Source organism: Emydura macquarii, unplaced genomic scaffold (assembly GCF_026122565.2).
Source record: "Emydura macquarii macquarii isolate MOO-44397 ecotype Brisbane River unplaced genomic scaffold, CSIRO-AGI_Emac_v2 contig_587, whole genome shotgun sequence".
Classification (NCBI taxonomy): Eukaryota; Metazoa; Chordata; order Testudines; family Chelidae; genus Emydura; species Emydura macquarii.
Genome location: NW_027130724.1, coordinates 17,032,732 through 17,058,897, shown reverse-complemented (window position 1 = coordinate 17,058,897; position 26,166 = coordinate 17,032,732). Strand labels below are relative to the sequence as shown.

At 38.1% G+C, this 26,166-nt stretch overlaps 1 protein-coding gene across 16 annotated transcripts in view; it reads right to left on the bottom strand.

Moving 5' to 3' along the window:
* Positions 1-26,166, bottom strand: part of MICAL2 (microtubule associated monooxygenase, calponin and LIM domain containing 2) — a 184,250-nt gene that overhangs the window by 79,028 nt on the left and 79,056 nt on the right. For 5 of the 16 annotated variants that reach the window (XM_067540830.1, XM_067540829.1, XM_067540845.1 and 2 more), the window contains 11 exons: positions 21,238-21,303; positions 20,530-20,676; positions 19,567-19,671; positions 17,356-17,565; positions 17,013-17,114; positions 15,008-15,139; positions 6,216-6,323; positions 5,671-5,751; positions 4,040-4,226; positions 2,231-2,319; positions 1,331-1,430 (listed from right to left, as the gene is read on the bottom strand). In XM_067540830.1, coding sequence (XP_067396931.1) covers positions 1,331-1,430; positions 2,231-2,319; positions 4,040-4,226; positions 5,671-5,751; positions 6,216-6,323; positions 15,008-15,139; positions 17,013-17,114; positions 17,356-17,565; positions 19,567-19,671; positions 20,530-20,676; positions 21,238-21,303 — 1,327 coding nt within the window. Of the gene's footprint in view, positions 1-1,330; positions 1,431-2,230; positions 2,320-4,039; positions 4,227-5,670; positions 5,792-6,215; positions 6,324-15,007; positions 15,140-17,012; positions 17,115-17,355; positions 17,566-19,566; positions 19,672-20,529; positions 20,677-21,237; positions 21,304-26,166 lie in introns of those variants that run through there. The other 11 variants (XM_067540833.1, XM_067540834.1, XM_067540832.1 and 8 more) reach the window with 11 other exon arrangements.

The following is a 26,166-nucleotide window of genomic DNA, read 5'->3' as shown; positions in this document are numbered from 1 at the left end:
ACCTTCCAGAGAAGCTTTTGCATTAAGGTACCTCAGACGGAGATCCACCACAAAAAACATTCTTCTTCAGAGATGATTCAACTTTATAACTATTTTGATTTTTCTCCCATTAGTATCTTACATTGAAATAATAAGACATCTAACTGAAAATCATCAGTTTAAAAGAGCCACATTATTTCTAAGCATTTTTATTTTACTCAAATATGGCTTTTTAGAAATCTGAGTGCAATATATTGCAAACTAAGGGCTCAATCCAAAGTCATTTTCAGCACCTACAACTCCTACTGAACTTCAGGGAGAGCTGTGGGTACTCAACTCTCCTTTGGATCAGCCCCCCAAAATGAGAAAAACCTCTTAATTTTGGGAATAAATAATTGCTAACTACACTATGTTTCTTAGATCTGACAATTTCAATTAATCATCCACTCACCTAAGCTTTGCTCTTCAAATTTATTTCAGTTTAAATAAACTAGTATTACAGAAAATACCTAGTATTAACAAAGGATACCACGAGTAATAAATTAAAAAAGGCATGGCTAGAAGTAGGTACATTAGGTACATAAAATATTTTTTTTCCCAAAACATTTCCATGCAAGTAGTAAACCTTGTACCCAGAACAAAGATGAAAGCAAGAGAAAAGGAATGTGCCATATTCAGGTTTCAAAACCCAGTCACTTGTCACTACCACCCTGAAATGTCTGAAAGAACATGTTCTTTCTTGGTCTTTAAAACAAGAATTATAAAATGTAAACCTAGAAACATGGTTGGTCACAGCCAGAAACCCACCCTTACTCAAATGTCTATAAAAGATCCTTCATTTAGTCCATGTTCTGGAAATGCATCTGGACACTGAAATTCATGATACCTTTCTTGTACAGTACATGTTTTAAATTCAGAGTGTGTTTTGATTGCACCTAGTCTATCAAAGGGAACTCTTTGTTCATTTAAAGCACATATTACATTGAAATATTTATAAAAATATTGCAAGGCTGTTAATTTTGGAAATCTGAAAGGCACAAATTAGCGAAACATTTGAGAAAAATTTAAACCGTAAAGAACTTTTTCACCCATTCAAGCATGTTTTCAAGTGATAGCTCTGCTTCCCGATACATATGAATAAGCACGTCTAGCAATGCACACAGAAATGGCACACCAAGGCTCAAGAGTTCATACAAATAGGTATAGTTATATGCATTGTCCCGCAAATGAAGATTGGTAGCGTGCAGAAAACCATGCATCCAGTTAGACAGGCGTCTTGGAATGTCAAGCAGATCCCTCGTCACCCTCAGGGGCCACCTTAGAGTTTTCCTACAGAAGGAAGTCATGATACCTGGGGGCCTGTCCTCTGGACTGCTAACAGTAGTGGAGGTACTTTCAGTGGTGGTTTCTGGGTTCTTGGGTTCCTCTTGCATCCACATTTCTGTTTCCACCTTAAAGAGGGGAAATAAAAACAAAATTAAAAGTAACTGCACAAGGACTGAAATATAAATGTCTTTAAAAGGATTGACAGATTCCATAGCCAGAAGGTCTTCTGGCCATCTATTCTGACCTGCTATATAACACAGGTCAGAGAACAGGGCTGGGCAAACTTTTTGGCCTGAGAGCCACATCCGGGTATAGAAATTGTATGGTGGGCCATTAACGCTCCGGGAGCAGCTCCAGGCAGGGTGATGGCACAATACTATATGTTCTTGTGTCTGACACCTACAGGTGAATTATATAATGTAGCACCAGAAATTCCAAATATGTCTGTCTATATCTAAATACATAAGCATGCAATCCAATCTTAAAAATTATGAAGATAAAATATTCCAAAGTGGTTCCTCCTAACCACCTTTGTTTTTAGTTTTTATTTTTATCATCTTATTTGTAGAAGATAATTTGTTCAGCAGTTGGCTTTAGTCGATGACAATGACACACACAGCACTGGGATGGTAGCAAGGATTTGTAAGAGTGAATTTAACTTTCTGTGAGAAAGATGAACTAAAGTTCCGTTACTGATTGAGGTCAACTTCAGCCTTCTATGATTTGGCACTCACTTTCACCCAGTGTTAGTTTATAGCTACTGATTCTCAAAACCATAAATATGTCAAATGCAGAAGAATAAAAGGTTAGAATTACTTTAGGAAACTTTTCCCCCCGTTTTCAAGTGTGTGAGAGGGGAGAAAACAATTCGAACCCACAAAACTGCCTTAACATTTACTGCATTAGAAGTATAACCAATACATACTTTCTCTTGCGTCTTTAATGAAGGTCGTCTTTTCCTGTGCTTATTGCTTGTTTTACAGTGTGTAAAATGAGGTTTGCAGTAAAATTTACCTGTAAAAAAACAACATATTTAGTCTGAAGTTCCAAGGACTGCAAACAAGCCAATGTATCTGTAAGATGACTGAAGCAGCATGTCTAGTGGTTAGAGGACAGCAGGAGGAATTAGAACTTTTGTTCTATTTCCAGCTTTGCCACTGACACAGTAAATGACCTTGGAGAAGTCACTTTCTGTGTACTGGTTTACACATATGTGAAATGGGGTAATGTTGCCTATCATACAGGGTGTTGAGGTTTAATTAACGTCAGTAAAATGCTTTGAAATCCTAGAAGTACAACCTAATTGAAGATGCTAACCAATTAACCTGCTGAACCTGTTCCACTGTGTATAAAGAAACAGTCATTGAGCAGGCGAACTGGAACTTGGGTCCACCCTCTTCCCTAGTGAGTGCTTTAGCCACGGGGCTATAAAGTCTTCTCACTCTGTCTCTGGCCCAGTGAATATTTATAGAGTGGAACAGCTTTAACAGAAGAGAATGAAAGAGCCATGCTCCAAAATACCCCCAAAGCCTGGTAGTTGGGACACTCTCCTGAGAGATGAGAAACCCAAGTTCAAATCCTTTCTCCATATCAGGCAGAAGGAGGAATCGAATCTGGGCCTCCCACATCCTGGTGCAGTTCCCTACCACAGACTTAAAAGTTGTAAGTGGGGACATTACCATCTCCCCCTCTGACATTGGCTTGTGTGGGGCTCAATCCAGTAGCCAGCTTCTGACAATGCCTACTGGATCAGGCCCTGCAGGCGAGATAGGCAGGGTAATGCCTAGTGTCAGTGTCCCAGTGGAGCTTAGCCGTGGGATAGGTGCCTAGACTGAGCTGGCCATGCATACGCCCAAGCAGCAGCAACTCAGGTACCATGGGGATTTTAAACAATGAAAATGTAGGTGCCATGGGACTTTAGGTACCTTCAGGGTTAAGGTGGTAGCTGAGTGAGGGTTCTGGAGCTCAGTGGTGCCTAATGTTGGATTTAGGTGCCTAAATCCCACTTTAGGTGTCTAGAGTTCTTTGTATGCTGTGATGCATTGGTACAGCCACCAATATTCAGATCATATTCGGAGTATTTTGGGAAGGAAAGGACACATTCTGATACTGTAACGTTTCCCTTGCTAGAAAGAGGGGTCAGCCATGGAGGCCAGGTGTGTCTCCCAACATTCTTAACATTTGGAGAATACTGGGATAACAATTGTTTGCTAATGTTGCTGCTTTCAGCTTCCGTGCTACAGCCTCTTGAGAAAACGCCCCACCCCCGAACACACTTTTCCTATTTGTTCCAAATCTGTGATCATTCTGCCTCCCTCTCCTGCTGTATGTTGAATAAGGAAAACATTTTTATCAACTGGGGGTGATCAGGAGTCTGGATTGTTGGTATGGAAAGTAAAGTTCAATGAAGGAAACCACCCCTTTTTGTCCTTATGTCAAACCCACGATCAGAGAAGTGAAACGTGGTTGATCTCTCAGCCAAGTTTCCAGCAAATATTTCTTCATTTGAACAGAACTACCATGAGGTCAGTCGTAATTAGGCTTCACTGAAAGGCTTGGGATTGCATTCGCAGCAGGACTACAGATTGTGAAAGAGCAGCACAGACAGAACTGGTCAATGAACCATGCATATCTCCTGACTGAACTACTTGGCCTCTACATTTTTCTGCTCTGTTCAAGCTGCAATATGCATATATTTAAAAAAATATTCTTAGATCAGTAGTTACTATATTACCTTCTTCTACATCAAAAGCATACATTGCTAGGCGAAGCGTTGTAGAACAGATATTGCACTTAAAGCATTCCCTGTGAAAGAAGTGGCCCTCTGCACTCAAACGCTCCATGACGTATACCCGTTTCTTGCAGAAATAACAGATATCACTGCCACCTACAGTCTGAGAAAATTCTTTTCGCAGAGATCCCTGTTAAAGATAAGTAAAAGATTAAAACATAAGTCAAATATTGTGTTGCCAATCAACTACAGTACATGCATATACTTCATCTAGTATGTTGCTACTTTATGAAATATCCTATCCCATTTGCAGTTTTTACACATGCACTTAAGATAAGTAGCTGCTGTCAACTTTTCTTCTGTCTCCTCTTTGTACTCACTTGATAAGGTACTTTCTGTTTATGTAACACTCCCAAATTCTCCCTTCGCTAAGACTTTAAAGGGACTAATTTTCGGCTGGGCCTCCACACAAGACTGTGCGCGCATGCATGCACGTGCGCGCACACACAGGCACACACAAACTTTTATACTTGCATGTGTAAAAGGGAATATCCACCGCCAACACCCACTTGTCAAACTACATTTTGCTGGTTCAAATGCTAACATTTGTATGAGTGGAAGCATTATTCTTTTTAAAGGGCTTATGCAGCTGTTTGCACCTGCAAAGCACAGACATATGTATTTGGGGCATAGATGCTAAAAGTATGCAGGCTAAAAATGAAAATCAACTCAGCCCACAATGAGACACTCTTCTGTGGCAGATCTAGCCTCATGCTGCAAGTCCCAGTGAGGAAAATTGCCACTGTTACAAGTGCCGTAGTATGAGTATTTGAAACTCTTAAATAAAATACTTAATTGTTTTAAGGTGGAGTGTTTTCTTTTAAATTGCTTTTCCTTAGATTACCAGTACAAGTTTTTCAATTGCTTCCTCCCAAGGTATATTTAGAATACTTTAAGAATTGTGATTTTGAAATAGGGTATTAACAACTGAAATATATTTTAAAATGTTAACAACATTCTTTAATTCCACAAGGTTTATTACCGTCTGCAAGGCCCATCAGGAACCAAATGGACCAAATTCGCTCATGCTTCAGTTTGCCCACAAAAGGGCACGTACCAAGGTATTGTGTACCTTTATTTTACCTAGCTATGGGCCCATGCAGAACTGTCCCCTACATATGACATGAGAGGAAGTAATCTGCATGGAACAGAGGAGGATGGGACTCTAGCAAGGTATATATGGTCAGAAGCATGCAGACCATACCACCTAACCTCTAGATCCCCATCAGAGACCATAGCTTGATGGTACCTCAATTTTTGGTGAGAGCCACGATCAGGGCACAATGCACTTCCATTGTATGCTTCCCCTCTAGCTGTGCATTTTTTGTGTGCGTGTACTTATAAGTGCAAGTGCCAGTCAACATTTGCCCATTTTGCCAAGACAGATTACTTCTGTACAAAAAACTTCCAAAATATACAAGCAAACAAGTGAAAAAAAGCAACTCACAAATACTATGTTGATGGAGTATTGCCAGTGATGAACTACTCACTCTTAAGCTTAAACAATTGCAGATTAGTGCTTGCTAATAATTGAGCACCACCACAACACAACACCTCACTTTGCCTTTCAATACCTGGCAACTCTGGGCAGAAGTACAAGTTGGAGAAGTGGAATGGGAAGTGAGGAAAGATGTAGCTGTGTCCAGTGAGTGGTTCTGAATTCAACATAATACCATCATAGTTTAGAACTGCTTTCTTCAAAAGGAAACATGAATTATTCAACATACATATGTGGAGTGTAACTGTATAAACATGCTCTTTAATAAACTTTCTTCAGAAGCCACGCCTGATTCACAACCATCTTTACTTACTTGTTGCACTAGCAATTACATTTAGTAGTAGTCTCCCAAGATTTTATGCTACAGAGGCAAATAATAAAACATAATAGAAGCCATGGTCTCTGACATTTACAGCATATACCCACCTAGGCATCTTTTTCTAATAAGCATGTAATTCTTGGAGAAAAGTTTAAAAAAAAAAAAAAAAAGAAAAGAAAAGAAATTCCAGAATGCTTAAGGACCAGAATTGTCCCAATTCTAGAATCTTACATTGGGACAACACTCCTGGAAATGTTACTCTTAAAACAAAGTTATTTGATTCTTTGTGGGTTTAGCCTTACCAGTTCTCGGGGGGAAAACTCTGGCTTGGGCTTGTGGTCATTCACATAGAGATTCCCAAGGACTTCAGCAACACCACCTATTCCACATGACACTTTCCCTACTGTCATCTAACCAGCAAAGGGAGAAGATGAAGAATAGAAGCAAGAGCTTTCATTATTCCTGAGAAAAGGACTGTATGAGAAAAAGACTCAACTTATTTGAAAACACACACACAAGCGCAAGCAGTGATAAAAACAGGCTAGAAATGAGAAAGAAGAAAGTCTAGCATAGTGTGGGTATTGCCACGCATTATCTAAAAAGAACAAAAGTAATTTGCTTTTTTATTTTATTTTAAGTAAAATATTTTTCTCCTTAATATGATGCTCATTTTCTAAATGTAAATATTCCAAAGAGGGCTGGAGGAATGGAAATCATAACTTCACAATCTCAGAGCTTTATAAAACATTCCACAAAAGTTCAAAGGAGGCTCTGTAAGAAAATATCCAGTTAAAGTTCACAAACTATTCATTCTTCTCCTACCTAACAACTCTCATCTTATGATTTTGACATTAGAAACAACTTGAAAGGCTTGGAAGCAACAGCTTAATATAAATTTAAAAAAACAAAACAAAACCCTGAACACAATACCAAGACATGCAGGAAAAGCTATCATCCATAGGTTCACATATGAACAACATGAATGTATGGATTAAAACAGGATAACAAAAACTAAGTGAGGAAATGTAGGTTAGCAACTAGCAATGACAGAATATACTTTTATCTGTGCCCAACAGATTTTAGTTATGACAAAAATATTTAAGAATATTGCATCGGTTATGAATGGCCTACTTAATTAAAATAAAATGCACAGAACTGACACTACCATATATTAGAAGGACAAGGTAGATGAGGTAACATCTCTTATTGGACCAACTACAGAAGTTGGTCCAATAAAAGATATTACCTTACCTACCTTCTCTCTTTTATGTCCTGGGATCCACATGGCTATAGCATTGCAAAGAACTGATGTATATTGGTATTTTATGATAATTCCTTTCTAATCATTATTTAATGTAACAGGTTGGCATCAATCTGCTTCATTCCACTATTTGCACCATGATGGTTAGGTTATTCTTAATTAAATTAGAAAAATGAACAGGATTGCAAGAACCATCCAGTCCCGTCCTTGCATCAAACAGCCTTTGATAGCCATATTGGATTTCCTCAGAACAATATGTTCAAGGCAAAAAAAAAAAAAAAAATTTATAGTATCTGCCCTAAAATCATTATTTTTATAGAATTTCCAGTCTCTGCTTAAACTAACAACATTCACTCCAGCCTGACCTGGACAGATATTGAATGAGACCACAGAAGAAACTGTGGCTTAGGGGAGAAGCTGCTTCTTTCTGGTGATATGCATCGACTGTTTGAGCTTTGTTCCCTCTTGATTCATTAACCTGAGAACTTTTTGCAGTTCCCTAGGGATTAGCCTACATGTAATTTTCTGTGCTCTTGATTTTATTTTATTTTTTTTAATTTAGACAGTCTCCATTAACGCACAATTTACAATGGCATTCTTATGGAAAAACTCAGTACTTTATATGATGACAGACGCAGGGAAGAAATTAATCATGAGGAAGACATGTGACTAAGAGCATGACGGTTTATTCACAAAGTGCTTGATCCTGCAAAGTTCAGAATGCTCTGGTTCTGTTCCAGTAAGCAAGAAAATGGGCTTTACTTAAAGCATGTGAGCATTGACTTTGATGGGGCCAATCACGTGTTTAAACTTGATGACTAGGGCTAATGATTCATCACAATAAAGGGTGTGTGTAAAGTCAGTCCGGTCTTGAAAAAAGGCAATAGTCACAAATTTAAAATTAAAAACAGTGAAAGACTTGCATTGCATGATCTCAAACCCAAATAGCTTGTATTTTGTGATTAAACCCATTTAATAGCATTTGGGGGGGAGGGAGGGGAGAGAGAGAGAGAGGGAGTAATAATTCATAAGCATTTATCCCACTGACTGAAGGTCCAGCCTCTCTGCAGCAGGATGACAAAATGGAGGATGGAAGAGAATTACTACTGCTTCCTAGTCTCAATTTCTGCAAAGGCAGCAGTTGCAGCAGGGGTACAGAGAGCTTCTTAACCTGCTACTGAAGATAGGACTTTTACCACCCGAACTAGAGAAGGCATGGAGTCCATTCCACAACTGCTAGCCTCAGGAATGAGTGTTTCTGCTTCCTGTTAATCCCTCATGCAGCACAGGTTTTTAACCTAACAGCTCCCAAGATTCTAGGTGAAATGTAACCAGCCATTCCCACCCACTCTCTCCAATGGAAAAGACCAAAAGATGTTTAAAAGAAGCACACCAAAAAGGGGAACAGCCATGGAATGCATGACAACTGTTATGAACATTCAGTCTTAGAAATGACAGGTCACTTGGGCTACTTTGGGAGGCAGGTGAAAGGAGCATAAAAGGAGATTGTTATGTAATTTTAAAAAAAATGAAAGTATGTCAGAATCTCTAAAATGTCCAGCAACTCATAGCCATCAAGGTCTCGTGAATGTTAATCCATAATCAAATTATACACACTTTTGGCTCATAGATACTAAAGGTGAATAGCATGTATGCTATACAGACATAGCCCTTTACAAAGCAAAATAACTTCTGTTTGTTGGGGGGGGAAGGGGGGGAGGTTTAATGGGAGAAAGTGTTGTAAAATATGTATAGTCACCACTTTGTTGGGCCCAAGTAGTGCAGATATTGCTGTTTGATAACATTGTAAGACACAATTCTTATATACAAGATAGCTTATTAAATTAGATCCTAACATTAATAGGGATGTTACTTTTCACTGAAGGTGAATTTCCCTCCCTTTCCCTTTATTATATTTTAAAAACCCAACATTTCTACCAACTTCTACGTTTGTGCAAGTGCTGAGCAAATTTTAAGCCACGTTCTACTTATTGTACTGCGGCTAAAGAGCTCATTGAGACATCAGCTGGAGCAGGAAGTTTCAGCTTTACCTTGTTAAATGGTCATGTGATCATTTAAACAACAAAGCTACACATAACGAGGTAACTATTTGAAGGAGGGGCAAAATACTATTGAAGCTAACCTACATACCTTGTTTGGTTTCTCTTCTCCACCCATTAAAACAATCAGTGAAGACATTAAATCAACCAAAACAAGAGCTAGCAAAATTGCATACCTACACCTATTATTAGAAGCAAATGTATTCATTATGAAAACAAATGCAAATTCAGTATAAAACAAAAAGTGACTTCAATCCAGGTCGGTCATGACCAAACGACCCTCACCATGAACATTCCCATCTTCAAATCGTATGATAACATTACCATCTGATGGCTGTTTAGTGGCCTATGTAAAATTATCTTGACCATGAACTTCATGAACACATGCCCACATCGCAGAAACCACCAATACAGTTGACACTAAACAGTAATCTTGTCAGAAATCTCAGCAGGCAGGACAAGAACTGAATGGGCATGAAGACTGAACTAAATCTTATTCAGAAAGATGGTCCCTCCAGTTTAATGACGACACTGGTAGGGCCACGTGGGAAGGTCTGTACTGATACTATCCAAGCTTTACATTTACTGTGGATGAATAAAAAAGGTCAGACTGCAAAGATTTCAATATTGCACCTGCCATAAACAATGATTTCAGACAATTTTAAAAAAATAGCACAAGTAAAAGAAAACATTACTCTCAAGCTACTGATCCCACAGCTAGTGAAATGAATACAGAAGAAATTGTGTAGCCAACAGTGTTGAAACATTTAAGAGGAATCAACTGAACTCTTCCTCCACAGCAACTGGATTGATAACTTAGTTATTTTTTAAAACAGTAACTAGACCATCCCATCCTTCATCTCTTTTCCTTCCAAATCTGACAGCAATGACCAAAAATTCTCAGCAAACAGTTTTCCGGCTCTTGAGCAGATTCGGTGATGATGGTGATCAAGTTTAAATGTATCACAATTGCAAACTCAAAATTATAAGACAGAATGGGATTGGTCAGCCACAGAATGTGAGGCAGCACTAAAACAGATTCAGTCTCCAAGTACACTAGTTGAACAGCACAGTTTAGAAAAGTCTTGCCCCTCAAGTGACAGAAAAGGGCCAGATTCTGGTTTCAAATGGTCACTAGGGAATTCCCCTGGTGTAGGAAAACTCCTTCTTGCTGTAAAGATGCCACAGGCTACTGTGCAAGCTGTCTTCCCTCCTTCCCCTCCAATGCAGAGTGTGCATCAACTGAGGGAGGGTACATGTTGGGAGGCGGGGAGATGCCTGGCAGAGTCATGCTCTGCTGTACCTATCTTCCCTGATGTAGCATTAATTCATGGCTCTAGGCCAGTGTCAGAATTTAGAACAGTTTCTTTGCTGCTCTAAACCTCATTGGCTTTAGAGTCAGCACAGCCTCCTCTGAGAAACAGGGAGCTGCAAACAGTTCCATCATGGCCCCCTCCATTTTCCTGCGCAGAGCAGACTTCAGCCGTAGGAGAGAACCTGGTCCCACATCTCTATACCAGAAAGATGATCCTTTAGTATATGGAAGTTGGCCAACTTTCACACAGTTTAAACTTGTTAAGTTGCTGTGCTGCACCTTGCTTGCCTGCTGCTGATCATTTACTCAACCTACAAACACTTAAACATAATTTTTCTCATTCACATAATCAAGGGCCATATTATCCATTAGGCACAATGCCTAGGGCCTATGAAACTTTCAGGGCCTACAAAAAAGTTTTTTATATATAATTTTTTATTTTTATTTAAAAAACTATTTATTAATAGCTTAAAATCAAATTAGTTATTTCAGTCAGGGGGCCTACGAAGGCAAGTGTGCCTAGGGCCTATGAAGGTCTTAAAACAGTCCTGACATAATCCCCTTGTGACTACTAATAAAGTCCCAGGCATGCTTAAGTCTTTGTATGATCATGGCCATAGTTATTGCTCTACATGACATATTACCACACATGGACTTAAATACGTCTACAGTAGTGGTGTTTGGTAGCTAGGTTTCCTAAAAACGGGTCCCTTATGTTGCTTATAGGGCAACATGCCACGTACCTAAAAAAGCTAATAAAAATTCAATAGAAGTTTTTGTAAACAGTTATGAGGATTGTTGAATATAATTGTTAATGGAACATTGCCAAAGCTCTCTAGCAGGTTTATCAGGTTGGTTAACTACTTCAATATTAATTCACTGCTTCAATATTAATTCATTAGCTAAGAGTTTCTGGGGAGAAGACTGGGTTCCATAATTTTACATATGATTATTTATATTGCCATAGCAAACAGAAATAAGATGTGCTAGTAGTTTTACAACACAAAAGGAAGACATGAAAACTGCCCCAAAGAAAATACTGTCTTTATCCCTCCTTGTTTGAGTTCCTTTGTCTCCTCTCTTTACCAGTTTCCTGCTTTACAGCACTTGTTTATTCTTTAATTTGTCTGTTTGCCTGACTGCCGTGGCATAAACAGTATCTGAGTGGTAAATTAATCTGAGTAAGAAACACCCAATCCTCGTTTTTAATCTGGTTATTCCAGTCATCTGACTCAAGGGAAGTAGTTAATCTGAGGTATCGTAGAGAGCAAAGCCAACTGATTACAACACATTTATAGTATGTATGACGTTTAGGATTTAGGTAGCATAAATCTTAGATAACCACTGGTTTCAAAAGGTCATTCTAAACTTTGGATCATTTTGATTTGCATCAGAGATTATTGTTTAAAGTGTACACCACACTGAACTCTTCACAGAAGATTTAGGTCAGCAGGAGTATTCAACAATCGTTTGTACTAACCTCCCTGTGGCATAGTTTACAAATTAATTCTCTTCCATTCCTGATAAGATGGAATAGCTTTACACTTTAATTAAAGGAATATACCTTTAAAAGAAATAGGAAAGCATGTTACATTTCCTTAACCTCCCTTCTAGAAGTATCCTTGCCTCAAGTGTAAAAATATGTTTCAACATGTAAGACTCTTCAGCCACTATTTTGAGTAAATATGTCATCACCATTATGATGCATTACAAATCAGAGTTCAACTGGCAGGAGGATCATCATGGCAGAGAACACAATCACTGTCTATTTCAAATGCAAAATACTATATTAAATATTCAAAGATATTAGCATGCTGGCATTCTTATAGGGCAAGCTATGAAGTCTCAGGAAGCTCACAAAGACTCTTACAATTTCCATTTTTTCCCCTGTAGAGTAATAGTAAACTCCAGAAATGCTGTGAATGAGGTTCCCTGTACTGGATTGTTGGCCCTGAAGCATGCCCACATTTTGAAGCCTACACTTTTTTAGTGCAACCATTCAGAACAGAGATCACCAAGGCAAATCCTGAGCCCTTTAAATCCAGTCTTAACATAACACTGACACAGGCAACTTGTGGTGTGTACTTACATCAGGCAAGTTCAAATACGTTAACTGCCATCCAAAGTACTTGAAAATAAGCACTATGGGCCTGAGATATTATTAAAATTTGTTTATACAAGCCAGAAATTTAGACTGTGCTTTGTAGACAGAGTAAGATACATTTCCTGCCCTGAAAAGTTTGCCATCTAAAATAGATCAAATATGGGACACACAGTGTTGTTAATTGAACTAAGGAAGGGCATGGAGAGATTCCTGGTTTGGAAATCCAGGCCAGAAGTATTCCATTGGGAGAGGGGAGCTTTTGAACACTGGATTTTAAATAGGGGTGGTCTTAGTGGGAGACTGTATCAAGGATAGAGGTCAGCACAAAGAAAGGACAAAAGATGAGAGTGCCAGAGAGAAATAAAGGTAGCAATAAGGAGAGCTGCTGGAAAGGATCATAGAGACCACAAAGGGAACACACACAAAAAAGATAAGAGGCTCCCACTGAGGGCACCTCTAAAAAAATCAGATCACTTATTTAGGTATCTAAAGATAGATTTAGGTTCCTAACTGCAGAGACCCAAGTTTATAAATGTTGGCATTTGGTCTTTGCTAATATTATAGCAATATTAGCAGCAGTCTACTCTTTGGGAAAATTATTTTATTTGAAAGTTAACTGGATAATCAAGAGGTAACTTGGGATTAAAAAAGAAAAATAAAACAAACTCATTTGCCAATTAATTGCAAGCAAAATAATTCGTTTTATTAGGAGATTGATGTTACCTAACAGGATATGTAGAGGACACAACAATGATCAGTAACAGTAGTAGTCTGCTTGGCAAATGTATAAGGCCATGGTTAAACAATTCATTGTGATATGATATTTCTTCAGTGAGCGCTATACCAATAATATTGGTTTGGGCTCACCGACAATAGAGTGAGAAAGACTTAAGCTTGATTCTGTAAACAAGTTCCACATCTCTCAAAAAAACCAACAACAATCTAATAATATTACAGGCTTGGTCGTAACTGTTTTCCATGAATGTATCTACTTTAAAACTGGGAATGGTAGGCCTCATCAAGCAAGGAGGTCAAAAAGCCCGACAAGCTCTCAGTTTTCTTTTCTTAATGATGAACCATAGGCAAAAATTCCTCAATACACCATTGTAAACGTGCAACATTTTTCCATATGCAATACCATATGCCACAGTGCTGCATTCTAGAAACAGATACCTGCTATTTAGCCACAAAACAAGTGCATCACAGGCAATGAGAACCCCAAGCTTTTCTGTACTGTCCACTTAATGGGCCTCACCTCTGATCTGAAGTACCAGCCTCTAGGATTACAAACACAGGTCAGTCTTTGCCCTTTCTGCAGAGACTGCCAACCCAAGTTCTAACCAGTGTCAATCGTAAGATGGGTATAAGTCCGCTAGGAATTTGACTGAAACAACTAATTTATACTACTAAATATAATTAATTTTATCTGGGCTGGATTTTGACCATGCTCACGGGTAATTTATGATATGGGTGTTTTTTAAAAGAATTATTGTTTTCATAGCAAGCAGGGACTTAAATTGAGGAAAGATGGGATGAAAGGTTTGGGCATAAGATCGCTTATTCTCCAAACACATCCATTTTAGATTTTGATAAAAAACAATCCTTCCTTAACTCTCCCTTCTTAAACCTGGTGGTAGAACCTTCTGGGTCTAGCCACCTTTGGTCCCGCTGCTGCTTTTTAACATTTCTAGGAACTTTGTGGCTTCCCCACTTATTCTCACTCCAGACCTGTTCATAATGCTTACTTGTTCTGAGGCTTGAAAAAACACTCTGTGCTGCTCTTGCCATAACCACTGCAGGAAAGAAAGGACACATAGGCCCTTTCCAAAGATCTGGCCTACAAAGGAGATGGCTGAAATTAAAATGTTTTCGGCATGAAGGGGAGAAGGAAGCTGAACCTTTTTTAAATTTATCCAAATCAAAAGCTTTTGTCACTTCATTAATGGGAACTCTATATTTGTTGGATTCTAATGTTTACCCATTCACCTTCAGTCATTTTATGCCTATTTCCTAAGTATCAAGGCTGCTTTTATGAGGAAATGCATACTCAAGCATTTAACTCTCAAAAGGGAGTGTGCAGTATTATTAAAAGGACACAAAACATTTAAAAATTAGCAGTAATGTAAGATTACAATTCCCAAAAATGTATTGTCTACTTCTTAGTTTTTAATCTGAATTACTTTTTATTATGATAATTTACTTTTACTAACATGCAGAAGTAAACAAAAAAAGTGAGCAGCCTAAACCTCTGATTCCAATAACATAGTACACACAGATTCTCCATGCAAAGCCAAGACCTTCAGCAGCTTTTAGAACAAGTACAGATTTTACATGAAAATCTGTTAATAGAGTACCTTGCTAGATTGAACAGCAGAGGAAGCTGAGTGAATAGATGATGAAGATGAAGCAGCAGCTGAATCATGAGCTGGAAGGCAAGAGGGAGCTGGGGGCTGATAATGGGATAGTCCTTTAATAGGTAGTTTATTCTGTATAGAGCAGAAATAGAGGAAACGTTATCAGAGAGGATAGTCACGTTAACAAATGTTAAGATAAAGGAACTGCGCAACCTTGCACAAAAAGGGGTTAGGAAGATAGTAACAGTACAGTCACTTCAAAACAAACTATTCTACTCTGGTCAAATAAACATGACTTAGCTCTTTGTTAAGGTACACATTATTAAAGAGTACATATTAAAGAGTACAGAGAAGAGTGACAGAACACAAGAAGCAGTCCCCATAGAATAGTATATGCCACAACTCTTACAAGGGAATACACCAGTCTAGTAGATTAACCTCAACAGAGGGTTTTGCAATTACTTAGGTTTCTCATTACTTTGATTACAGAATTCAGCCCACTGACTATTTTAATATATTAGGAAATAGTGTCATTTCAAACAATAGGCGTATGATCTCATGCATGTGCAAAACTTTGTAATGCACATTTTTACCTAACACATAAGCAGTAAGGCCTATGACAATGATTAACGGAATCTGCATCCATAATTTGGAGTGTGCCACAGTGGAAATATATTTAAGTGGGCGATATGAACAGATGGAATAATAATAGATAACTTTCACCTTATGAATTTAACAACATTTAATAATTAGTTATGAACTGGTACCTATACGTGATGAAAAATTTAAATCAGTACAAATGATTGGTTAAAATTTGAAAGAAAATCAACAACAACTACTGTAATAAAGGATAATCCTGGGTCACAACTGGCTGAAAAGTCACAAGATGAGATAGTAAGTCTGACCTCAGAGGTAAATGCACAAGTTCGGTACAATGTTAGCCAAATAGAATATATTCTCAAATAAGTGCATTCCAGCTTTCTGCAGTTAAGTGAAAATGTATATCTGCCGAGCCAATTAGATAGCATCTCTCTGCTTCCTAGTGGATTAGAGGTGCAGTCAGTTTTTTCTGAACCACTAGCTTCCATCTCCTCTGTATCATTCTAATTTCAAAGTGTTACATTGGAATTCATGAACATATTGGAGACAGTTTCCAATATTTCTGATAGAGACTTTTACAGAATTATACATATACTGATTTCTTACTTTGGAGGATATCTATATTTTTTGCCTCTCAAAAGAAAACATTCACTGCTGTTTCATCTCAGTCAACAAAGGCCTTAACAAGAATTTCTCTCCCCAATTCCCTAGTTCTCCTCTATTAGGCCACTGAGTCGGCCCCTTTTCTGTTCACCACTGTGAAGGGTCATTAGTACTTTCCAAATAAAATTCATTCACTGCAGCAGTGCAGAAAGAGGGTAGGAGAGATTCAGTAGAATCTGGAATACTGGTCTGCACAGGGTAATATATCCCAGGACTATCTGTACATCTGACAGTGAAGAGTCATGGAAAACTCATTGCAAAATCTCCACTAACTAATATCCTGAACTGCACCTGACTGTTTGATCAGAAACTTATCCATGGGAAGAAAAAGAAGCAGCGGAATATTTTTAAAATAAAACACATATATGCAGTGAATAAATTGATCAGCTGATTGAATATTTACCTTGTCAAGTAATTTCTATTTCTAAAGTTACCAGCATCTGAATTCTCAAGCCACCTTTATAATGAGCTGTTTTCTAGTATGTTCCAGGTATGCTTAAAATATTCTCACACCTTAAATATCTGGTTGTTCCATGTTTTCACTAACAAGAAGGTAATTATGTTATCTACATTAATAATACAAGTCATTCTGCATGGTGCACTGTGATCTGAACTACTGACTGTTTTAGCTCCACTCAACATGAAAAGAAGAAGTAAAAACACAAAGTTGCTGCAACTGTCTAACTTACATCTGGTCTCTTCTAGGTTATTGTTTTTGCAGCTGCAAATTCTAAATATTCACCTTTGGTAAGTCCATGTATCCAAACATTGAGGCAAGATGAGCTGCTTTCTCTTTAATGTTCTTTTTATGAAATTCCCTATTTGCTACGGCCTGAGCTCTCTTCTGTAGTAAAAGCCAAGGAAAGGAAACAGAACAGAGAGACAGATTTTAGTTAGCAGTCACACAAGAAAAGGCAGAAGTTCAATAAGTACAGGGAAAGGCAATTTATGTCTTAACTATGTAACAGAAGGTCAAGATGGAAAAAGCAGAAATATGTGGAGAAAAATATAGTGTGCATAGAAGAATTAACCAGAATAAAACACAGTTAAGAGAGACAGAAGGAAAAAATGAAATAGCTTGTCACCTGATCAATTTTTTCCTCCAGGTGCTGAAGGCGTTTAAGCACTCCAGAAATCACAAATGCAGCAGGACAGGTAGATGCAAGCGTTTCTGAAAGACTGGACTGCATGTCTGCATTTTCTATAATTCTTGATCTCCTGGTCATACGATCAGAACCAGGCAAAGATTGCTTTGGCTCTCTGACCACATATTCAGTTCTAGTTACTTCCTGAAACTGGGAAACACTTCAAATGAAAAAAGTTGTTCTCTGTACTATCATGCAACTCACACAGGTTATAAAACAGTGTATCATAACCATGCACACAACTAGGCATTTCATATAATGCAGTATTCTTTCATGTTTTGAAACTCTGCATTTATTACAGTATATTACTATAAAATACATGCATATTTCCATGCACTGGAGTATATTAGGACCAAACAACATATGCAGGTCTTCATATCCTGAAATCTAGCCATCTCTCAGGCTATGTTTACACTGGCGGCGGCAAAATCACCGCTGCCAGATCAATCTTTGATGATCAATTGAGCGGTCAGTGGGACCCGCTCAGTCGATGAGGGAGTCGACTTAATAAGTCCACCTCCTCAACTAGCGTAGCGCTGAGCTGACAGGAACGCTTTTCCTGTCGGCTCAGCGCAATGTGAACAGCGCGCAGAAGCAGTCAACGGGAGTTACACAAACTACTCTGTGTAGTTTGCGTAACTCCTGTTGACTGCTGCCGAATTTCCGGGTAAGTGTGAACTCAATAAGTGTAACTCAATAGTGTGACTGGAAGGGGAATTCAACACATTCCCCTGTTATGTCCTGCAGTATAGTGCCTTATCACCACAGAGAACATGCATGAAACTACGAACTAGTGAAGTGTAAAAATACCTATGAAGAACACAACTTCCTTGCATTAATTTCAAATCTACTCTGTCCTGAGCCTAAGCATAATACATTTCAGGTCCAAAGGTAGAGTGTTTGGAGGACAGGGTGAGTTTGAGGACGCTAGAGATGGCTCCAAAAATCAAAGAAATGGCCTTTGAGGCATAGCTGTGGTTTCATATTGTAATTAAAAATGATCCTCCCATTGGTATTTTCATGAAATCAGGTCTACTGTATGATGAATTACATGAAATTAGCACCAAACACAATCATATTTCTCAAAATCAAAAAACACCTGTCAGCCTGCAAATTGTTAATAATGGTACATAGGTACAAGGATATCTTTTTTTAAAGAATGATTCTCAACTCATTCATGCAAACCAAATCATATTCATTGTCTGAATTATCAGTTGATCAACCCTGGCAACCTCAGACAGAAGGAAGGAGTATGGAACAATGAGCTCACATTCTACAGCAGGTCACTTTGATTGTTCTGGCATGCCACGAATAGTCTTTCGCAAAATGAAAATTAGACAGTAAGATATTCAGCTTTTTTAAAATTCAGTATCAGCACTGTTTGATATGAAATTTTTTAAGCCTAATTTATTCAGTGTTTCATCTGTGAATATAATGCTACAATGGAGTTTCCTGCATAGATCCTTACCACAGAGTATCTGGAGCCAGCTAAAAGGATTGGAAAGTTGGATAATCATTTAGCTCTTGGATTCTTATCTAAACTTAGTGCTCAACATAAGGGTTGGAATTAAGTCATGGATCAGACTGAATTGTTTCAAAGGGTCAAACTGAGCAAAACTCCTTTTGCCTTTGCATTCTATCAAACTACATAAGTTATTGTACATTCATATATCAACACGTTGAATGTATTGCAATACTTTTCCAGCATACAAAATTTATACGTACTACAACATATATGCACAACTTCTCCACTGAAGTCAGTGGGAATTTGCTTGATTAAGCACACAGAACTTGACATATACACATGAAGGGTGCTTTGTATACAACCATTCATTCTTCACCTAAGCTTTCTGATCTAGTCAGAAAAGTGTAATGTAACTTTAACATTGGGGGCATGTTTTAAATCTCATACTTCACCTTTTTTTTTTTTTTTTTTTTTGGTATTCTTTTGGTACTTGCACTCTAAATTAAAGAACACTGCTTTAATATGTCCTGGCATGCAACAGCTACATACAGCTGTCAATTATGTGATCAAATTCAGACATTAATTTGAGAGTTCTGGAGCTATTTGAAGACACTGATTCCAGCAGTAGTAAGTGCAAACAGTATGTTAATTATTTCTAGAAAAATTGTATCCATGTGAATTCCTACCTGACTCTTTGGTGGAGGTGAAGGACTTGGATCCTTGGGCTTAGTAAAGCGAGGATTAGCAGAAGGATCAGAGGAAGAGAGAAGGGCTGGTTTATCTACTAACTCCTTGTATAACATTTTGAGTCAAAAACAAAACATAAAACAGTGGAAAATCTTAGGAGAAAGGTAAATAGGAAGATATTTTGAGACAGACAGAAAAAAAAGAAAAACTGCTTAAAGGGATCCCTAAAAAGGGTTTTATCCAGATGTTCCACACAGCCCTTTTGAAATCTACCCAAATTAATGACCTGCTCTCCCATTACAACTGTACGTGGAAGTGCACATATGGTATACTAAATATTCTAAACATGGACCACGGTTAACTTTAAACATGAGCGGTCCTACCAAAGCCACTCACGATAAACTGCAAAACATGCACAGTATAATCTGTGCATTTAATGACAATGGCAACTGCACATACGCATCAAAAGAGGAGACCCAATGTCTTGTGTTTTCTATGTATTCTTTCCTAGAAAAAGAATTACAGCGAAAAGAAAATATTCCACTGGATCTTTTCATCTTGAAACTGACTCTGTATCCCTTACTAACATCCACAAAACATGAAAACTAAAGAGCTTTTACAAAACCTTAGTCAGCAGGCCTATGACAGCTTATTTTTACAAAGCTCCACTATAAAGCCATAACTTTAGAGACAAGTTTACAGTAATTTTCCAAACCACACAATTACACTATGTATTACTATGCAACGGCAGCCTATAGAGTCATCAGTTTGTTTCTCCCTAAATGCAGTGAAAATATATTTTATATACACATTTTAGAAGATTTTTTTTTTTTTTTTTTTTTTTTAAAAGAGCACCTTCAAACTCACTGCAAATGCAATTTTTATCTGAGAACTCTCTTTTTGTTCGTGAGGAGAGATTACTTGAATTCCATAGGTGAATTTTACACTCATTTGTCACTCACCTGTCTCCGGAGAGATGTGTTTGGGGCATTTTCTTCAAACTTTGCCAACAGCTGCGTTGCCATGGACTTGACTTTATTTTGATTCTTTCCTTTTTGGTCACCCTGATCTTTCCCAGAATTTATCCCTTGACTAGAAAAACTTGAAGCCTGAAAAAAACAAAAACCCCAAACCATTTTTTTCTTCAAGTCTTAAATTGAGACTTACACAGTGATATTACACCAGACACACTCAATTTGAAAATGATGATGATGATGATGTCGTTTTGTGACACACCTACTTATTTCAAAAGGTAGCTCAGTTTACAGGATATCTTAAAACAAAACAAAAAATCACACAAAGATTACCATCTTGGGTGACCCATCCCTCAAGTGAGAGAAAGAGAACAGGGATTTACAGCGACTGAATGGACACTGCTGATCATAGAGCAGAAAGCCATTAAAACAACCAACCAGGAAAGGAATGGAACTCTTGAAATGCTGCTAGGAAGTTATAAAACAAAAGTTAAATAACTGAGCTGGGACAAGAAAAGTAGGTGTATATATAAGCATTTCATAAACCAAAAGAGGAATAAAAAAAAATGAAGGTCTCTCACTTTTCCTGAAAAAATAATTTAGCTGCACTATTTTATAAAATCTGCTTCCTGCTACTTCATTAACTCTCTTCGTGTAAAAGATGGGCTTAATATAGCAACAATGCTTAGCACCAACCTCTTCAAAGCCACCAAGGCCCTTTCGACGCCTTTTGTTCATATCATTTTCTTCTCTCCTTTCAACCTGCAACAATAAAGCCAAACAAGGTATGTTGAGAATCTGTATTTAGGTAGAACTGATCAATTGGCATGTTAAAAACATTAAACTTAGCAAACAGGAAGGTGTGGTTCAGGGGTGGTTTGCAGACTGGGAATAGGGTCAGGAGTTTCAGGGACTTCTGGGTACTTATCCCACCTGATTACAGCCCTGATTCAATAAAATACTTAAGTACATGCCTAAGTAAGCACACTAATAGTCTCACTGACTTCATTGGGAATACTCACAGGCTTAAAGCTAGGTACTTGCTGAATTGAGACTTATTACTGGACTTCAACAGGACCAATGGATAGGGTTAAATTCTTTGCTGATTTGGGGCAAACACCTCCTCTCATTTTCCCCTATATGAAGTCTCAAAGGAATGTTTCAGGGATTAATGATTTAAGGCATCAATTTTTAAAGAAATTTAGTGCTCATAAAGCACTCTGACATCTTTGGATGGAAGACATTAAATACAAAATATCTTATAATTAAACTTCAATGGATTCCAGGTAAAGATTAAAAAAAACAACCATACATATGCACAGCATTCCCCCTTCCCCCCCTCGCACCTCCACCAGGTAGATTTTCAAGCGGAAACATAGCTTTCCTCTCCTTACAAATAAAGCAGACGGTTTTTTGAAGTTCTATCAAACTGATTATGACCTTGATTCAGTAAGGTATATAAGCACCTTACGTATGTGAGAAGTCCCAATCGATTTCATCTGGGCTACTCTGGTGCTTAAAGTTATGTATGTGTTTAACAAATTTACTGAATCAGAGCCTACTTGACTAAACAGACAGTGATATTACCCTGTCCAATGACTTAGTTGATTTAAAACTTAAGCAGACTCTCAATAAAATTCAGTCCTGGAGTTCTGGTTCAACTTACACAAACAGGTCAATTGTAGGAAAAAAGCAACAACAATGTGGACAAACTTTCTGCTTGGTAAACATGTCAGCCTAGGTTGTGTCTGTACAAGATTCAATAAAAACCCACAGTTCAATCATTTGAATTTGTCTGAGCTGCAAACAAGTACTCTTCCAAGCCAGCAATAAAAGAAATGAAAAAAAAAAAAGAAAATCAAAGAATACAAGCTTCCTTTTAATATTTTCCACTGCTTATAATAAAACATTCTACAGCGTATTGAAGTTATCTCAACTCTAACTTCTGGGCAAATACCAGAAGAAATAGATGACGGTATTTTGAATATTGCATCTTTCAAGCATTGGCTCTCAGTAATCTAGTTTTCCATCCTATGTAAGCAACAGTCTGTCCAGCAAGGCTGAAGAGTGAAATAGGACAATGTGTTCCGCAGAATAGTTTGTACATAAAAGCAGAGACCACACAAGAGAACAAAGGGCAGAATACCACATTAACTTTCAAAATTTTATACCAAGTGCTGTAATTAATATTTTTAAAGACTTAGACTACAAAGCAATCAATTCCCCCGTGACTCCACGCCTGAATACTGGGCTCATTACCATGTAAACACCTAAAACTCACTTTAGAGTCTGGAGTGCAGGAAACCTCAGTTCCTCTGGAGCACTGCTGACACTTTAATAGGAAAATGAAAAACATTATCCAGCCCAGCACATGCTGGCAAACAAACTGCAGCCACACTAACCTCAGGCTGCAATTTCCTAATCTCACACACACTAGGCAAGGTTAGAGGTCTCCCATCCAACTAATGACCAGCTCTAAGAAAAAGCCATACAGTGCAGGAAGTGGTGCTGGCAATTCAATTGACAGTGGCATTCTTCCCTTGGGGTCAGCACTGAATCAATGCCACATAAAGTTGTGAGGGCGCACCATTGTGTTGGAAGTACCATCTCACTTACCAGATGGAACACTAAGTACCTGACTAATTGTACTTGTTAATAGGGCCTATATCACTTTTTGCAGAAGAATGGATTTAAAGCTAAGGTTATTGCCAAATTCTAATTGGGGAAGCTTTCTGCCTCCCTACATTTCCACTGCAGCTTGAAATAGCCCTAGTTTTCTTCACTTTCTGACCCAAACTGATGGTGTGTCCACACAGCAGCTGGGAGGTGTCATTTCCAGTTCAGATAGATGTGAACACGCTAGCGCCGCTTGAGCTAGTGCGCTAAAATGAGCAGTGTTGCTGCAGTTACCCTGGGTACACACTCAGGTGGTTAGCACAAGATGCCACCGGTGCCACTCTGGCTACAATACTGGTTTTAGGTGCTATTTAGGAGCAGAGTCAGTACATGTATGTCTACCCCAGCTGGGGATTCACCTTCCAGCTGCTGTGTAAATGCATTCCAAGACGTAATATTTTTGGAATACAGAAGCTGCACATCTCGGAGGTAGCTGCGAAGGTCTATGGAGCTTCCAGCAAAAGAAGTGACCTCCACATTCCTGCTCCCTGAGCCATTGCTAGATGGACAACATTGCAGAAGAAAGACACTAGATTGGGTCTGGGGGTCGAGGTGAAAGGTGTAGTAAAGGAGACCATTATTTTTCCTTTCCAGGGAGCCAACAGGGGGCCATGAAGCAAATTCCCTCATTGTTTATCTCATGTGTAAACTTTTTGGGGGAAGGAACAGAGTTCTCGTTTTATCAAATGCTGTGTACATGTGCAGCTGTACTCCAAGATTTAATTAAAAACTCCTGAAAGCTGCTGCTCACACTGGACAATGCAAAATGCTGAACTATTGCATTATTTCCTACCTCTGCTATTCGCATAGTGCCATGAAGTATATCTTCAGTTAATGAGAAAGGGCTAAACGCGTTAGTAGTGAGGAAAGATTTCCACTACTGAAAGTCTGTTTACTTTTGTGAGTAACTAAGGAAAAAACAACATGGCAATAAGATGATCTCCTCTCCAAAGGAAACCATCTGTTTTAAGACAGAACAATGTTTATTTTGCCTAATTGGTTTGCCTCTAGTTGGGCTGCTTGGTAAGTTTGTCAGTCTGGTTTTTTTTGTGGATGCGTGGTGGGTAAAAGTTGTTGCCTAATAAGGATATATGAGATAACTGGTGGGTGGCTGACTGGTCACATGATTTAAACATGTGTTTATGGAATTAGCAACATGTAAAACAAGTAAATCTAGAAAATATCTGTAGGCCCTGAAGCACTTTCTGGGTTAGAAAAATCTTGTTTTAGGTTGCTGATTTACACCAGAATTGAAAGGACAAGGTGGAGGAAGATTTATAACCAATAAGGAAAATTATGAAAATTATATTTTAATATATATACATTTATACAACACAGGCAATCCTGTTAAGATCTTTGGACTGGGAATGAATGAGTGGGAGAGCTGCCTTCTATTACTTTTGCAAGTTAACATGCAAGGCAATGAAAGCTAAAAGTAAAAAATCCAAAGTGCTTATATTGGCAGATATTTTTTCTTTTATATCTATGGAACAGACTAAGTTATACCTAATTTGCTACTCTGTTGTGTTACAAACATGGCTTCTTTACAACAGTTGGAATTATTGAAGAAAATACGGTTACATAATGGTCCAGGAAATACAAAACCACACACAGGTTTGCATTAGACTGTATTTTGAGGAAACATCCGTGGAGGTTAAAAAACTGTGTTGTTATCACAGCTTTGCAGAGCAGCAACCACATTCTGGTTTGGATTGGTTAGAACTTTACAGCAATTAGATCTGAACAACCACAGAGGGACATTGTTGACTTTGAGCCAGACTGTGCAGGCTCAGTTTTAAAAAGGGAAGATGAGGGTGGGGTTAGGGGTGAAAGACAGAAACCCCCCTTCAAGTTCCTGTCAACTTCTCTTTTAGTGATAGGATTGCATTCGGGGTGGGGAGAAGGGTAAAAATGTAGGATAACAAAGTAATTACTAGGAAAATATATAACTGAATATCTCCCCAAAGTCATTGTCTTGGAAAAGCTTCTATTCACTTAAGGAAAAATGGCCCCAATGCTGCATATGGCTCTGCTAACTCAGATCTCTGTGCCCTTGCAAGATTTCACGGACTTCGACAGGCACAGGGGTGCTTTATGAAGCACTGGGAACACATTGTGTACTTACTAGCAATTCTCCATTACTCATTGGGAGTTATGATAAAGTAAGAGAGAAAAAAATGAGGTGACATATGAATGGATTACTGCCTAAGGGCCAGGTCCCGCAAACATTTACAATGATCAACATTACTCTTGGTAGCGAGCTTTCCCATTGATTTCCAGGTTGTAGGAGTTATACTTCTGTAAATTTGCAGGATTGGCCCCTAAATGTTTTGGAGAGTGGAACATGAAAATGTGGTATCAGTACTATTAACCTTTTTGCTTTTGCAGGTCATTAATTTCATTACTATAAGATACTTAATAAATGAAAAAGTCTCAGAAGTACACCCATTATTTGAATGTACATGTAGTATGGTAATATAGATTTTACTCTCTTAATGAAGTACCGTAAGACTACAGTACAACTTTGCTAAAGACATGGCTAACAAATGAACGGAAAAATACAAGGTTTTCCCAATCTTTGCAAGTCTATAAAACTTCATAAAATATTTTTAATGTAATGATGGAAAAACTGACCAGAAATACCAAAGTTTTAAAAATTATTTACAAAAAAAGGCTATGTTCTTATGTTGCTCACAGATGAACAATCTGTGAATGGAATAGAGCTAAAGCAGAAAAAGTTTTAAGAAGGGACACTGGCAAGTTGAAAAATCTTATATATATTTTTTTAAAATATATTTATTTACCTACATTAAACAATACCACTGTAGCCTGGACAATTAAAGTAGACTAGTTAGATAAGCTTCTGCTTAGACTGCCTACTCTTTCATTGCTTGCACACTCAAAACTCCCTTTAAACATGACCAGGAGAGTTTTGGATTTGCAAGGAAT